General features: G+C 35.3%; 1 protein-coding gene across 2 annotated transcripts in view; it reads left to right on the top strand.

The window, feature by feature from the left end:
* Nucleotides 1–16,842, top strand: part of LOC122045543 (N-alpha-acetyltransferase 35, NatC auxiliary subunit-like) — a 64,872-nt gene extending 48,030 nt beyond the window's left edge. Inside the window, exons 10-15 of one of the 2 annotated variants that reach the window (XM_042605809.1) lie at nt 1,002–1,058; nt 1,150–1,354; nt 15,693–15,811; nt 15,876–15,944; nt 16,024–16,122; nt 16,214–16,842. In XM_042605809.1, the coding sequence (XP_042461743.1) occupies nt 1,002–1,058; nt 1,150–1,354; nt 15,693–15,811; nt 15,876–15,944; nt 16,024–16,122; nt 16,214–16,453 (789 nt within the window). In that variant the 3' untranslated portion in view covers nt 16,454–16,842. The remainder of the gene's footprint in view (nt 1–1,001; nt 1,059–1,149; nt 1,355–15,692; nt 15,812–15,875; nt 15,945–16,023; nt 16,123–16,213) is intronic. The other variant, XM_042605808.1, reaches the window with a different exon arrangement.
* The last annotated feature ends 248 nt before the right edge of the window (nt 16,843–17,090 follow it).

Genomic DNA, 17,090 nt, shown 5'->3' with positions numbered 1-17,090 from the left:
CTATACCACATTAATGTTCTAACAAGCCGACCGAGCATATGTAATGTGTGGTCTCTTTTGACAATTTGTGCTGCCTAACAATCTCACCACCTAGGTAAACCAAGTGTGGACCTAGGATGGTCAGCTGAGCACCTACGAAGACTAGGCAAGTGTTATGTGAGCTAGGAAGACCATACACCCAGTGAAAAGGAAAAAATTGGTTTGATTCATTTTTGTAATTGTTAAACATTTAGATATAGTTATGTGCATGTTACTAATAAAGTTTGTTAGGTATATGTTAGTCATTTAGCAATATAAATATTTTTAGATTTTTTAATCAAGTGTGTCGGAGCTCACATACCTCATATGAATTGTGTAAGGGGTTAACTAGAAATGTTATTTAACAACTTAGTCATGTATAAGGTGATAGATAACATTTATCTAGCATATAGATGCAGCAGGAAACTGCTGTCATAAGTAAGGCATCAATAGTATTCATTTTTGTTTAAACTATATATTTAATAAACTATATATAAAGATTATCCTGCCTTCTCTAATATATAAAGTGATAATATGTTCGTACTAAATAATATATGTTAATCACATTTGATTGTTATACAAGATAAGTTTTCTTTTATTCTTAATTTAAACTTATTAATTAATAAGTTAACTATACTCACATTAATGTTCTAACAAGCCGACCAAGCATATGTAATGTGTGGTCTCTTTTGGCAGTTTGTGCTGCCTAATGGTCTAAGCACCTAAGCAAACCAAGTATGGACCTTGTAAACTCCTCTGTAATGTGACCACACTGAGATTTATACTTTCCAGTGGCCATACTAGTTTACAAGTTTTTTTTTTTGTTTTTAGATTCAGCCTTAACTTGTCTTTCATTATTCAATTATCAATGTTCAGATTAATTGGAATTTCTTAACATACTGATTTATACTATGTAAATTCTTATTGCACAACTCATTCGAGGAGGAAATAACGATACTGATAAAACAGATTTTCTCCCACAGTTGGAGATAGCCTTCAAAAGAGAGATTGGAGAGACATTAAATGTCATGGTTGATGAGGTACATTGTATTTTTAATATTTCTTGAGAACAAATCTTTATTGATTATCCTGTCGATTACACATTTCAGTAGATGTTAAACTGATTTTCAGAACATGAGCACGAAAGTTTCGAAGCATCTCCTTAGATGGACAGAGGAGAGGACCTACTGGATTGCTTCTCGATTTCTTACGTTGGGCTTTGAACTAGAGTTGTATTCGCCTTATGATTACTGCATGGTCTATTGGTTTATGTACCTGGTTTTCATGAAACTATTGGAGAAGATTCAGCTGCAATCTGCTGCCAACAATGAAAACTGTAAGTAACATCTACTCTTTGAACGCCACTGCTAAATACCTGGAGGCAAATCACTATCAGAATGCCACCAAGAGTGCGAGTTTTGGTCATTTTACTTCTCTATAATGTTTTTTCTTTTTGACAATTCTCTTCAACATACCCTAATTGGAATTTGTTCTTGTTATACAGCAAGTTTCTTCAGTAGGAAAAGAGTTAATTGGGTAGTTTAATTTCATATTTGGCCTTCATGAACATTGTCAAATGACAGAAAAGGCCCCTGGGTCAATGACAATATGCTATATTTAGACTGAAGCTTAATTCTCCTTTGAGGGCAAAGAAGTATGTGTTGGCCAGCTGTTGATTATGGTGCTTGGCCACGCAATTGGAAAGATAATGGCAAACCTCAGCCCACTGCTTGATCTCCTGTGAATGTAGGAGATCATGTTTGAAACATGCTTTGTTACGTAAAAGTAAGTTGGTGTTGCCATTCTCCCAAATTTGGCATCAGCATCAACCGCTTATTGAAATGTGAAAGAATTGAGTCATACAAGTGAATTGTGTGATGTAGCTAAACAACTTATGTTATAAATTGATGCAACTTTACATCTCAAGTAAAAACTTGAAAGATCAATAAATTGATTTGCTGGTTGATCTAGTCTGTGCCTCTGTAATACAATTTATGCAATATTATCTATGTCAAGCAAATGCAAGATGTTGGATATGCAATTATAATAGATCATGTAATACTAATTCAATGATCAAGTGACCCAATCGATGCACAAGATTTGATTCATGAGCTTATTTTTTTTTTTCATTTGAATAGAAATTTCAATGAGCCTATTGATAAGTTAGCTCGCTTAGTATATTTGCAACTTGAAAGATGATGCTTAAAAACTTAAAAGATGAGGTTCATATACATCACTTACTAAGTACACTTACAACCTACACTAAAATTTGTAGGTGTAAAGATCTGACAGTATGGCTAAAAGGATATCTTACTGATAATGGTAGGTCTATTTTGAAGAATATTTTGGTATTATGGAACTACTTCAGGCATCTGTAGACAAGGAGACAAAATGTTCACAGTGATGTACCTCCATAGAATACATCTAAGATTTTTATCCAGTCATGATAGATATCACACGGGTTTATACATCATCTACTAGGTTACAATGTTTACAAGTGCTACAAAGAACAATGGTTTGTAGAGTGCTTTTCTAAGTAGTTTGTCACTCCATGATAAATTTATGCTAGTTTTGCATCAATCTTGGCTTGCTAATCTAAGCTTTTGTGGTGATCATGGCATAAAGTTTTTTGTTTGTGTGTGTGTCGGTTAGCATAGGCAAAACATTTTGTTTTTCCTGTTGACTAACATGCATAATAGCTCAGTGCCATGACTTCGCCCAAGGGGAAGAAAGAGGGGTTAAAGGGATGGTGAAACTGAGCAATGTGCTCTTCTTCCTTTTCTCATCTTGCAAGTTATACCTTTCCTAGGAGGCCATGGTAGTTGAAGCTGTTGATGCGGCTAGTGTGGGGGATGATATCGAGGACCTCTTCTTCAGTGGCTATGAACTCAATGAGATGAAGGATCTCGACAAACTCACGTTGGTGCATGAGGCGATATAAGCATATGTTGGATGAGCTAATTGGGTGGTGGCAATGTGCTAGAACATAGGACATAATGTGGAGACAGAAGAGGCAAGATTAGGCATAGCAATATGGGATGATGATGGAGGGAGCGAGAGAGATTGGAGGAATTGATGACAATGAAAGAGTGTAATTGAGAAAAACTCAGGAATTTAAGAATAATCCAATGAATTACTTCCTTTAGGAGTATGTTTGAAATTCTAAAAATTATGGGATATATATAATATTTTTTCAATTTGAAATTTTTTTGTGCTTAATACTATAACTCAATACCTAAACCCTAAAGACAAAATTTGATTTGCATAACCGGGGATTTAAAAAAAAATAAAAAATACATGGGCATGGACGAAGTGAGTACAGTAATGTCTGCAGCATATATATATATATATATATATATATATATATATATATATATATATATATATATATCAATTAAATATATAATTTTTGCATATTTATGTTTTATAATTTTAAAACATGGTGGGGAACAATTGGTTCAACAACTAATTGGAGGTGATCCTAGACATCAACCTCGACATCAACACTAATGAGGCTTCCTCATTGTTACTAGAGGAGAAGGGGAGCTCCGACCCTATCTGCTACTTTGTGGAGGCGGCCATTATCGGCTTTGACATTTAGTTTTCTTATAAAGGCGACAATTAGTGAATGGATTTTTCTTTTCTTACAAACAAAAATTCTTACCAAAAGAAAGGAAGTCAAAATAAGTTGCAATAATTTCATTTCTCCTTTTTAGCCTAATTAAATTAAATAACAACTTTATTTAGATGTTTTAGGCTTTTAAAGTTGTTATTAACAAAAATTGAGAAAAATAGTGTAGAAAAGTTAAATAGATATTAGTCTTTGTACTTTGTCAAATGACAACGATGACTTGACAAGTAAGCAACATCAATAAAATAGTTACAATATATTTTTTACTTGAATTTGAAAATAAATATTTAATTATTTCTCATTTGGATGAAAAAGATTACAATAAATATTCAATCTTAGTTTGATGATTCTCAACTTGCAAAAATAAAGTTGTTGCTAGTGCAAGGATTAATTTAGATGAACATAGATTCCAAACACGTTTGTGTTCTATGTGGTAAAAAATGATAACGTTCATCCTAGGCTCCCCTCCACGGCTCACCCCAAGGCATGTGGAAGGGTGGTAAATCATGGTACCAAATGACCTCCTAGGTGGGACGAACTTATTCCCTAATGCTATGTTTACTTGGATGTGCGGATAAAGAAGGGAAAGGAATTCATCATGGAAACATATCCTTAGGGAAGGGGAACGAAAAGAAGTAGGATAAAAAGTAAACAAGGAGAAGGAAAGCCAAGCCGACCGACCACAACGAGGTCGCGACTCACAAGTGCCTCGGCGGCGACCTTGTAGTGAGGTCGTAAGGCCAAAACTCATGGCGAGGTCACGAGGTTGGACATCACCCGCGACCTCGGGAGGTCGGACCTCGACCGCAACCTCGCTATGGGGAATGCATCTGCCATGCTACCCAATACGACATTGAGGAAGTCCAAGACCACTGCAACTATCTCTGTACTGTCTCTGATCTTTGTTTTTGCCTAGCAAGGGTAGTTGTTTTCTAGCTTTCAGTTTCTTAGCAGGAGATCATTGCCCTCTACAGTCACAGTTGTTAGAGGCGTTAGGCGCACCGAGGTGCAAAGGGCTCCTAGAGCCCGAGGCGCTCCCGAGGAGCGCGCCTCTTGAACACGAGGTTGATGACTAAACTATTGACATACTCATATAATATGTCAAATATGATAACTATTAATATTCCACACACATCAATATCAAATATGACAAGCAAAACAACACCATGATAAAATTAATAAAAGTTTCAAACTTTCAAGTTTCAACTTTCTAATTTAAACTAACAAAGTTCATCAAAACAAGCGTAATAAGTCAAATTAATCATCAAGCTCCAGATCATCCTCATTGTATTCTTCTTCTTTTTTATCATCATCTTCTTCAAATTCAATTTCTTCTTCTTCTTCTTCTTCTTCTTCATCTCTAAGTCTTAGAGATGAGTGTCTCATAGAGGAAGATGTATTTCCCTTCTCGACTTATTTAGGCCTAGCATGTGAACTAGAGGTCATGATGCAATATTTTTTCCTCTAGTACAATATTCAGGCTCTTTAGCTCCACTAGCCCTAGCAACGACATTCCATGTCAAGTCATCACCTTCAAAAATCAACTTATCTTCTTCATTATCACTTTCTCCATCCATTTTACCCATCAACCATTCATTACTATCATCAATATCTGTCAAAGAGATGGGGTCAATCTTATCACGTGCATCATACTGAAGTTTTAATGCACGATTATATTTCACAAATACCAAATCAGTTAAGCGCTGCTGAGCTAGCTTATTCCTTTTTTTTGCTGTGAATCTACAAAATGTTAAAAATCACAATAAATATAATAAAATAGCAAAGAATATTTTCTATTTATAAAAGTAACATATTAATAGTATTAAACATTTATATTTATTATATACTTGCTCAAATACACTCTAATTGCGCTCACAACTAGAAGCACTACAAGTGAGGCTAAGCACTTTAATAGCAAACTTTTGCAATTCTGGGGTATTTGCTCCATAACATTCCCACCATTCTGCTGGAGATAATGCTCTTCTATGTCTAATTGCCACGTTCCTCCCAAATAGCCTTCCGATATATAGAGCAAAAAAAGGCCCGATGAAGTTGACATTCCCAACTTATATCAATGATCTCAAACGCTTCTTTGTATTTCTCTTCTTTCTCCTTAAAGGCCTTCATAATTGTTTCTTTTGCTCTATCCATAGCCTCATAAATATAGCCCATTGCAGGTTTTCTTTCGCCATCAACCAGTCTCAGAACACGGACTAAAGGGTCATATATCTCTAAAATATGCACAATACTGTTCCAAAATCTAAGTGTCATGATGATTTTAGCTACATTCTTCCCTGCCGCTTCTTTTGCCCATTTACTCTCTGCCCAATCCTTTGAAATGAATATTTTTCTTAAATTTTGCTTCTGTAGGTGCATCCTTTCAAGAGTGAGAAAAGCAGTAGCAAATCTTGTGACACCCGCTCGACAAAGCTCTTTTTGTCTTGTGAATTGTCTCAACATATTTATCATACCGGGGCAAACATAAATGTAAGCATTCATACTCATTGCCTTCTTCAATGTTGCTTTAAAATCAGGCAATTTCCCAATATCTTCTAAGATCAAGTCGACGCAGTGAGCAACACAAGGAGTCCAATACAAGTGTGACCTTTTTGCTTCTAATAATTTTCCTACAAAAGAAGTTAGAAAAGTAGATAAGTTTAACATATATAAGAAAAAACATATTGATAAGAAAGAATTAAATAAATTCTTACTAGCAAGCACATTGTTACTTGCACTATCCGTAACAACTTGAACAACATTTACTTCTTCTACACGCTTCACAAATCGATCAAGCAACTGAAATATTTTCTCTCCAGTCTTTGCATAATCAGAAGCATCAACCGATTCGATGAAAACTGAACCTTTAAGAGAATTCATTAAAAAATAAATCAATGTTTTATGTCTTTTGTTTGTCCACCCATCTGCCATCAAACTACAACCATACTTGGCCCATTCTGTTTCACATGACCTAATGTAATCATTTGTCACACTATCAACAACCTTTTTTAGAAAAGGAACCCGCACCTCATGATAACTAGGTCCTTTTAGACCTATACCATATTGGCCAGCCAAGTCCAATATTCTTTTGAAGCTTGAATAGTTAACGACATTAAAAGGAGTTGCCGCATCAGACATCCACTCAGTTATGGTCATACAAGCTTTTTCCCTCAATTCTTTCTTGTATGCCTCATATATCGTAGTTTGCTTTTCTTTACCCTTTCTACTTTCAATATTTTTTTTTTTTGTACATTAGGAGCAAAATACGTATCTATTGGACCTATTTGTCTGGACCTTTTTTGCATATTCACTTATCTAGAACTTGTACTTATAGGTGGCACAACTTTGGCTCCAATATCATCCATATCAATATCATCACCAAGAGGGTCTACATCCTCAAAGTCCAATGTCGCAAGTTTAGAAAGATTACTTTTCTTTGTCTTTTTCTCCATGAAAATTTTAATTTCTTCACGTACATGAGGCGGACATTTTTTGCAAGTCGTAGTATTTCGAAACCTCCCAACAAGATGTTGTTTTACACTATAGATACCCCCTTTTGTAACTTTTTTACAAAAATTACAAATTAAATTATTTTTATTATCTGGATTAACTCTTTAAAAATAATTCTATTCCGGATCTTTTGATATATAAGTTGGAGTATCACTACTACCTTCCATGATAATTGAACAAGAAAATAGTCTGAAAAAATAAAACTAAAATAAAATCAATACGGTACCACTATACCAGCAATAGAAAAGCATTGTACAGTCTGTACCAGCAATAGCAAAATAGTAAAAAACAAAAAGCAAAACAAGACAAACAAAAATGAAAAAACAGTATAAAAAAAATGAAATATCGGACAACAACACCAATACAAACCAGTAAAAACGGAAAAATAATACCGAAAAATCCGACACCAGTAGGAAGCAAAAACACAACTTGCAAAAATGAAAAAACAAGAAAAACAAAACAAAACAAAATCGGACAGCAGCACAGCAAGAACACGAACCGGCAACTCAAAGAGAAAAAAAGAACAAGCAGAAGAAAAGAAGATACAGAACAAAGATAAGAAAAGAAGAAGAAGAAGAAGAAACGAAGAAAAACTGAAAAGTGAAAATGAAGAAGAGAAAAAGAAGAAAAGAAATAACAGAAGAAGCGAAGAGAAGAAGAAGATGATAACAGACGTAAAAGAAGAGAAGAAGAAGAAGTGAAGAACAGAAAAAAGAAGGAAAACATACTTGGGCGACGACGCAACTCAGCGATGGCGCGACTCAGCGATGGTGAGACTTAGCGATGGCGGCGACGGACGGAAATGGGTTCAGGTTTCTTCTTCTTCTTGCGTTCTTTTCTTCTTCCCTTTTATCCTTTTCTTCTTCTTCTTCTTGCGTTCTCTTCTTGCGTTCCTGCGTTCTTTTCTTCTCCTGTTTCCCGTGCCCTAATTCCAAACAAAGTTGGTTTGGAATGCTTTTTTTGGTTTTAAATCCAGATTTGTTCACGATCACGCCTCGATCGATCGCGCCTTCGTTGAGGTGCAAATGCGCTCGAGGCGCGCCCAGGCGCGCCCAGGCGCGCACCTGACGAACAGCGCCCGCCTCGCGTGGGAAGAGGCGTTTTCCAAGCGCCTTGTGCGCCTGACGCCTCGGGCGCGCCTTTAACAACACAATCTACAGTCATAAGATTGCATGATTGTGAGATTGCATGCTTCTGATTGTGAGATTGCATGCTTCTCGCTCGCTTCTGCCCGATTTGGAGGGGATGAAAAATAGAGGCAAAAATAATCAACTGATGGATTGGAGATCTATCCGTCCATTATTTTTTTACATGTATATAGAAGTAAGGATCTTGAATCTCGTGCAATCAATCATTTTCTTCATCCACGCTTCCTAGTAAACTAGCCATATGGGAATGAACCCTAGGGGATTCGAACCTTACTTCTATGTGACAATTCTACCACCCGAATACTAACTCAGCTATGCCCGTGGGAGCAACACGTTTGTGTTCTATTGCTAGATTTGGGACAAGATTGTTTTCTTCCTATAAAGAAATAAGTAGAAAGAAAAATTGAAAATTTTATAGTCTATTTATTGAAATTAGAAGATGATATGAGCCAAATAATGTAAATACTTGAATGTTGATAACTCTAAAAGCTTACGTTTAATTATTTTTTTTCATTTTGCCTCTCCCTAGTTTAGTTTTTTTTTTAAAATTTTTTTTTTTGAAATTTTAGAAACACCAAAATATCATTCAAAGTTTGCAAACTCTATTATGCCAAATGATCTAACTTAATTGGTATACACTTTTTTGTAATGACATGACATAATTAGAGCTATCAAACAGGCTGACTAATGGTGGGGGCTGACCCATGTTTGCTTGGGTCGGCATCTTGACGGGTTAGAAAATTTCCAGCACAACCCAACTCAAGGCGGATTGTGGGCTAGGCGAGGCCAACCCACAAGCCTGTCAAAAAAATAAAAAATATATAGAAAAGATTAAAATTTCTAAGTTTGGGTTATGGTCATACCTCATTTTGTATCACTCTCTCATAGCAACTTTTATTCGAGTGCAACTTTCACAACTCTTCAATGGGAGAATAGTAAAATATACATGAAGAAAACCTTTCTGACAGTTGGAATTTTTGAAGGGAAATAAAAGGAAAGGAAAAAGGTTCTTTTACTACTGAAACAATATCATTTCTTTAAAAATTTACAAATTTATAACATTTGGAGAAGCTGATGTATTACTTGAGGAGATAGATATACAATTACTTGTCATACTGTTTGTATTAATTAGCCATTTAGGAGAATCCACAAAGGTCAATACAATAAACCAGTTCTATAAAGGTTATATAATATTAGTACTGTATGAAGTAATGTTCATTTTTTTTTTCAATTTATATTAATATTGGATTTATATGGAATCAACAACTTAATTAAATGGAATGGACAGATAGAAGTGAAGATTGTCATGGCATAGATTTGGGACACGATTGGTAACGAAAGGTGTCGTGCCATAAGTAGTGCATACTATACGACTGCAGGAGCACTTCTAGTATATGATAAAATGAAGAAGCGGACCTTTGAATTGCGGTTTAGGTCGGTCAAACTCATGAGTCCATTAAGTTGTTCACTTTAGTTTTATGTTTTGGGGGGAAATGTTTTTTTCCCCTCAACCTGCGGGCCAACCCAAGTCCACCACGGGCCAATCTGCGTGGTTGTGGGCCTAGGCGGGCCGGTCTACCTAAAATGGGTTGATAAAATTTCAACCCAACCTGCTTAATGGGACGGGCCAATCTGACAGGCCCAATTCAAATTGACGGCTCTGGACACAATACAATATAGAAATTGAATTGTTCCGTCGAGATTGAAAATCCGACATAATTGAGGATTTTTAAACCTTGGTGGTAGTATAGGCGATTCAGAAAGAAGGCAACATGTAGGTCATCCAAAGTTTTGTTGTTGCAATTGCTTAGGTGATTTCAGAGAGACATGCCTTCTACAATTTTTCATGAATACAGGCTAATGGATTTCAGATAGACAATCATCATATGAAGAATACAAGAGTTTAATAAGATTTTTATTTCTGTATAGGAGTAATGCTAAATTCCTTCTGAGTTTCATGCCACTTCTCCAAAGTACATGCCATGCCTAGGAGTAGGAAGGTTGGCATGCCAATAGTTTGCTATTCTTCAATTCACCTAGATTCATTTCAAGAATGCCCAAAGGAGTAAACTATTTGATAGAAGCAGATTCATTGAGTATGAAATAAAAATGATCACGCGCATGGAAGAGGGTTCCCCACTCTACAGAATGTTGATGGACATATTTTTATCTAACCCAATCTACACCTACTGCATGTCTTCCTAATTCATCCACCATCTAGAAAATGGTTCTTTATCCTCTGTATATTGTGTCATTCAGTTGCTGAATTTTGCTAATTGGGAATGCATTTACTTTGTTCCATATCTATGTGTCATTTTAGGCGTGCTCTCTCTAAAGCTGGGTTTAGATATAAACTGAATCTTGAACAGCTGACTTGATGGTGGTTTAATAGATAGCAGGAACTCCCTTCTAAAATTGGTTTTAGATATAAACTGAATCTTGAGCAGCTGACTTGATGGTGGTTTAATAGATAGCAAGAACTCCCTTCTAAAATTGGCTTTAGATATAAACTGAATCTTGAACAGCTGACTGGATGATGCTTTAATAGATAGCAAGAACTCTCCAAGTCTAGGTAAACGAGTCATTACCCATTACAACTCAAGAAAGAAAGATCTCACATTTTTGTTTCAGTTTGGTGTTTATATTTGGAACTCAAGAATATAGCCTAACAAAATCTTAGGCGCACTAAGAGTTGAAGTTTGAAACAAAGTTTGGTCAGGAATTTGTTGGAGTACAAACTGATTAAGATGGTGTATGGGTGTTTGATACTCAGCTTGGTCATTTACACTCCTGTACTCATTTCGACATGCCACGACATGGGTGTGGATGCAAGATATGAGGCCAAGCAACCAGACTGACCTATGAGAGCAAGATGAAAAAGAAAGAATTGAAGGAAAATTACCTACTGGCGACTCACATTGTTTGCGAAAGAGATTACAATTGTGTCGCTTGTATAAAGGAAAGGGACTTCGAAGCTCAGAAGCATTGGGTAGGGAATTGGTTGGCCTGCTCGTGTTTCTAGGAGGTGGGAAGGGAGGATGGTTTGTGTTGTGAGGGAAAGGGAAGGGAGAGCATAAACGTTAAGAAGGTCTAGGAATAGCTTTTACAGGTTGGGGTAAAGTCCTGGCTATAAGCTTTGGCTAACTTTTATAAGTCAGTTATGTAACATAAATAAGCTTTATGAGTAAGGTTATATTCTAATTTATAACTGCTATTTGTTATATTATGTTAAGTTTTAGTTTGGTTATATAACTTATAATACAACAACCAGCAATAACCAAGTCTTATCCCACTAGGTTGGGGATAGGTTATATAACTTATAATATAAAGTTTAAGCTTATATTCCATTAATGTTAATTTTTTTAAGATTAGTTCTGTCGTCATATCATTGTCCAAAATTTGGACCATTTTTTTAATGAATCTCCATGTCTTCATTTATATGACATTTGGATCCATACTTATGTGATTAGCTTTCTCAAGTCTAATTGACATAGTATGGGACCCTTTTTGTACGTAATCAGTGTTCCTACTTGTCTTGATACTAGTCTAACAGAGCACTGCAGAAATCATTTAATATTTGAATAACTTAAGGTGAGTGAAAGATTAACACTTCAAGAATATCTATGAAATTAATATTTTAAATACTTTGGAAAGTTTGTGAATAATTCATGAAAACACTTAGGTTTGAATTCAAAGCTTTATTTAAGATACAACCTAGGGTCAAAAGAAAAACAAATAGTAAATTATTTAGGGGCTGCATGTTTGGGGAGTTTGGAATGAGAATGGAATGAAACTTGGTGCTTGGTTTGGGGAAATGATGGTGGGACCCACGGATTCATTCCTCTAAATATAGGAATGGGCCATTCCTGAGTATTATGAGGGGTATGGGAATCATTCTCATTTCATTAATATTTGCAATCATTCCCATATCCTTTCCCATTCCCTTACCCGAACCAAGCGCCCCCTTAGAATTTCACAAACCAACTAAAATCCCAAAACACAAAAAAAAAAAAAAATTATGATATTCCACTTGATACTTTGTATAAACAATTTGGCATTTGATCATTTTCAACATCTCATTTTGAACTTCAGTCTTGGATCTTTTGTTTGTTTGTTTATTTGTTTGCATTGTTGGGTCATTTCATCTCAATTTACTATTGTTTGAGTTTGACAATATTCTAATCTAAAAGCTCCTTCAAATGAAAATCATGTATCCTGGTTTGCAAACTGTGTTATTCAGACATCTACAACTATAATTGATGTAGAAACCTTGGATGTAAGCTGAACCTTCTCCGCTTTATAAGAAGATAACATGTAGGCTCACTAAAATGATGTACAAAGCGCAAAGTCGTTTTCTTGATATGTGAAAGTTTGTATCAGTTGATTGTGTTAAAACTATGTATTGTAAGTGTGATACTGTTTATTTTATTATGTAATGCCAGTTGGATGATTAGACGACTTCTTCAAATCATCAGCGGGAACTTCAGTTTGTTCCATTTCTGAAAGGATGAGATAATCTCAATAACTACATACATGACTCAAGTTTATATCATACATTTAGCTTCCAAGTATAAGCCTCTTTCTTAATAGCTATTATAGAAGAATATGCTATAAGGATTCTAGCATATTAGACGTAATGAGACAATTGTTAAGATAGAAGATGACAAATTATCCAGAACGGAGAGCTTGAAGTATTTAGGATTATCTTTATAAAATAATGGACGGATTGAGAGAGATGTCTTCATAGAATACAAGCAGGATGGTTGAAATAGACGTTAGTGTAAGGTGTTTTATGTGATCGTGAAGTACTTCTAAAACTTTAGAGGGAAGTTCTACAAAACAGCGATTAGACTTGCTATTTTGTATGACGAATGCTGGGCTATGACTCGAGCACATACAAAAGATGAAAGTTGTAAAGATGAGGTTGTTAAGGTGACTGTGTGGACATATGAAATAAGAAATGAGAGCATTAGAGAAAAAGTTGGAGTTACATCTTTTGAGAGAAAACTCCGAGAGATGTTTAAGATTTATAGATATGTAGTTAGACGACCAATAAATGCCCCAGTTAGGCGATGTGAAACTATGACAAATATGCACATCAAATGAAGAAGAGGAAGATAAAAAAGATTTGGTTAGTAATAATAAAATAAGATAAAATTTATTTAAATATAGATGATGCTATAGTAGGGGATAGAGCCCAAGGGTGTAGAAGGACCTATATAGCCGACCCCACCTAGTGAGATCAGACTTGGTTGTTGTATGCTAGAAAGATTCTAGGCCCATTGATTTGTCTATAGCCTCATATGTGCAATGCATTTATGTGATTCATACGTCCAAAGCTACAAGTGAAAAATTAAGCATAGGTAGTTAAGAGATATAATTTTATTATTCAATTCAAAAGAGAAGAATTACATATACCAATAATAGTTAAGAGAGATAATTTTATTATTCAATTCAAAAGAAAAGAAATAGATACACCATGTATGCGAATGCAACTTATAACTAATACCCCATACAGGACTAAACTCATACCCCCTAAAGTAGACATTCTCATTCAAACTAGAGAATAGATATTACTAGGTAGTTGCACGAAATAGGAAAAATCCATCTAATAGAATATTAATAGGATTTCTATGACACTTGACAAAGATGATGGAGATGTAAAACTGGTCTACTTTTGCAGACTTTGAAGTTGCAATGCTTGGGACTGAAAGCAGGAAGAAGAGAGTAACTCGAGGAAGTAGATGAAGATGTATTGCAAAATAGACGGAAAGTGATGATGATGTGGTTGCAAACAATGAAGAGTCTACGAGCTTGACCAGAAAATGAGGATGGGTTTTGTAGGAGGGACGGTGATGGCGGGGTAGAGGTTGCCATCTGTTGGATCATGGAGATGAAGGAACAAAAATGGATAAGAAGGAACAAATAAAAAAAAATTGGAAAGGGACAAATGCATGACTAAGGTAGATAGTTGTAGCAAGGTTAGGTGTGTTTATTGAAGCCCTAATCATGGGTGACAACCCACTTCCTTAGCAAGGTGAGAAGGATAAAACTACAATATACATATCAAAAGAAAACAGTTATAATACACTTTTTGGGACAAAACTACATCCTCATAACCATGGCTCTAAGGAATTCCACATGCGCCACTCATGCTACCACTTTGGCTCATGTTGTACTCGACATAACTCACCTACATATGCAGTACTCGACATAACTCACCTACATATGGTATACAATTCTCGTATGCTATTAAAATATCCCTAATTGGTAAATTTGAACCAGTTTTGACCAAGCTTAATTGATTTTTAACACTTCTTTCTCAAGTGATACAATTTTAAATGAATTATATGCATGTTATACATTGTTGATAAATATTAATAATTGTATCTTGTATTGCATTGTATGATTGACATAACATATTATTTTTCGTATGCTGAAGTAGGAATTGGATATTGTTGCTTTGCATTTTAGTCAATTTTGTTGATATAAATATCTTTTAAAAAATATTTTTATATTAGTAGAATTCGCCCTTTCATACCACATATTGTAGCAAAAAATGATTACGCTCATCCCAAGCGCCCCTTATAGCCCATCCCCAAGTTATGTGAAGGGAGGTAAATCACGGGATCAGCTTATAGCCGACAGTCAAGTGGCTAAGGGGCGGGAGGAGTTTTTTTTCCCGAGGGCATGTGTCCGCCGGGAATTGACATGCCACTTTCAAATAATTTTTGAAACTTGCATACCACAATAGTAATTGTCTTGAGAAAAAAAAAGTGTGATAAAGTGAAGATAAATGCAACCTGGTAGATTTAGTCTCATAATATTTTATCTTAAGTAGGTTCTCTCCCTGTATTTGTAATTTAGGAAACTTAACATTTTGGAAAGTTGTCTCCTATGTAATTTGGTTTTTTCTTTGTGATCATGCATAAGAGATCAGTAGATTAATTGGTCATCAAATTGTTCTTTACTTATTATTCATTAAACCTAAATGGGCATGATGGTTGTGCTGTGCAGTACAGCAATCAATTTTTGTCAGATTACTTCTCAAAATGTTCATGTAATTGATTTTCTTTTGAACGAGCCAACTCAAAAATTCTCAGACTTCTGACCCAGAGATTAATCAATAATACACCAAATTAGTTCTCATATTTAGTATTTTCTCATATCACTTTGGCATCTTTAGATTGTCAAAGTTAGTTCCATCTTCAGTCATTTAAATTATTAAGAACCGGACTGGATATGGCATAATGTGATTATATTTGCCCATTAAACTGCTCAAAACATTAAATGGTCGAACAAAATTTGTCTGATGTTGTGAATGACTGAAGCTTAGCTAGTGCAACTTAATATTTGATAATAAATTGGCATCTTCTTTAACCAATCAGCCCAAAGAAAAGGCAAGAAGAAGAAGGATCATGGCAAGGATCAAATAAGAGATGCTTCCTTTTCTTCCTCTACCTTGTTAATCCACTGCTATATTTGTCTCTCAGAAGGATTAGCTATGGTGAGTTTATCTTAACTATCTCCCAATATTGCAAAGAATTTGAAAAACTTTTCTTCTATTGTAGATTCTTGCCGCATTGCGCAATGAATCTAAGGCTTTCCATATGGTTGGTCCTTTCAATGGTGAAGAAGAGGTATGTCTGTATACTTGTTACTTGAGAGAAAATTGTGGTGGTGGAAACTAATCAACATTTTTACTTGTTCTTTAATCAGAGATTTATTCAGCACTTCGACCTCCTTCTGAAGGCACATGTTCCTGAACATGCTACATACTACCTTTTCAAGGAATCAACAGGTCATGCACGAATATCTGTAAGTGACTTGGTCTTGTAAGGATTAGTTTCTTTTTATATTAATCTTGTCGTATCTCCATTTCATTATGTCATTTATATCCATGTTTCAGAGTATCATCAAAGACAACTGCTTTCGGGAAGCTCAGAAAATTATTACATCCCTAAGGGGAAGTTATGCTGGTAATTCTGACAAGCTGATTGAGCTTCAGCAACTTGAACAAGTTGCAGAGCGTAATCGGGTTGCTTTGAGTGTCATAGACCAAATTGGTGCTCGGGATCCATCCCTCACGGTCTCATTTGAATTTACGCACCATCCACACTTTGCCATAGCAGTGATCAAGAGATCATAGTCATTTCATTCACCCAGTTTTTGTCGACTGCTGATGTCAAACCAGTCATGAAGTAGCTCGACTAATTTCATTCTGGCACGAGATTTAGTGGAGGAATGCAGAATGCTGGTTCTAGCCATTTCTATGCAACCATTTCATCAGTTGCCATCATTCAATTGATAGTCAGTTTTGCTTATAATATGTACCATTATTCATACAATTGTATGCTTATTATAAGTTGCTCGACAAACTATATTTTGTTTAAACTTATCAATCATGCTCACATTTGCTTCCAGTAAACTGCCTTTGATGATTCTTGGTCACTGATTAAAGTGTGATATTATGTCTGTTTTAGTGAGAGTAAATATACAATATCTAAAACCTTTTGCTCATGCAAGACTTGTTTACCAAAAATGATTGAGAACATTTTATTTTAAAAGATTTGAGTTTTTGGATGTATAAATTGACAAGGGTACCCGATTCAATGATTGAAGGAATGCCTGCTTTAAATTTATCATAACATGTTATTTAAACTGGTTCGGTGTGCCAAGTTTGTTGTCATGATTCCAGAGCATTTTAATTGAATGCTTTTATTCTTTGAAAACTCTAAGGCGAACACTTTGTCATCCAAAAAGTATATTGAAGTTGGAAACGTAAA

The sequence above is a fragment of the Zingiber officinale genome, chromosome 2B (assembly GCF_018446385.1).
Source record: "Zingiber officinale cultivar Zhangliang chromosome 2B, Zo_v1.1, whole genome shotgun sequence".
NCBI classification, from domain to species: Eukaryota; Viridiplantae; Streptophyta; class Magnoliopsida; order Zingiberales; family Zingiberaceae; genus Zingiber; species Zingiber officinale.
Note: the sequence above shows the minus strand (reverse complement) of the source record. Positions and strands in the feature narration are given on the sequence as shown.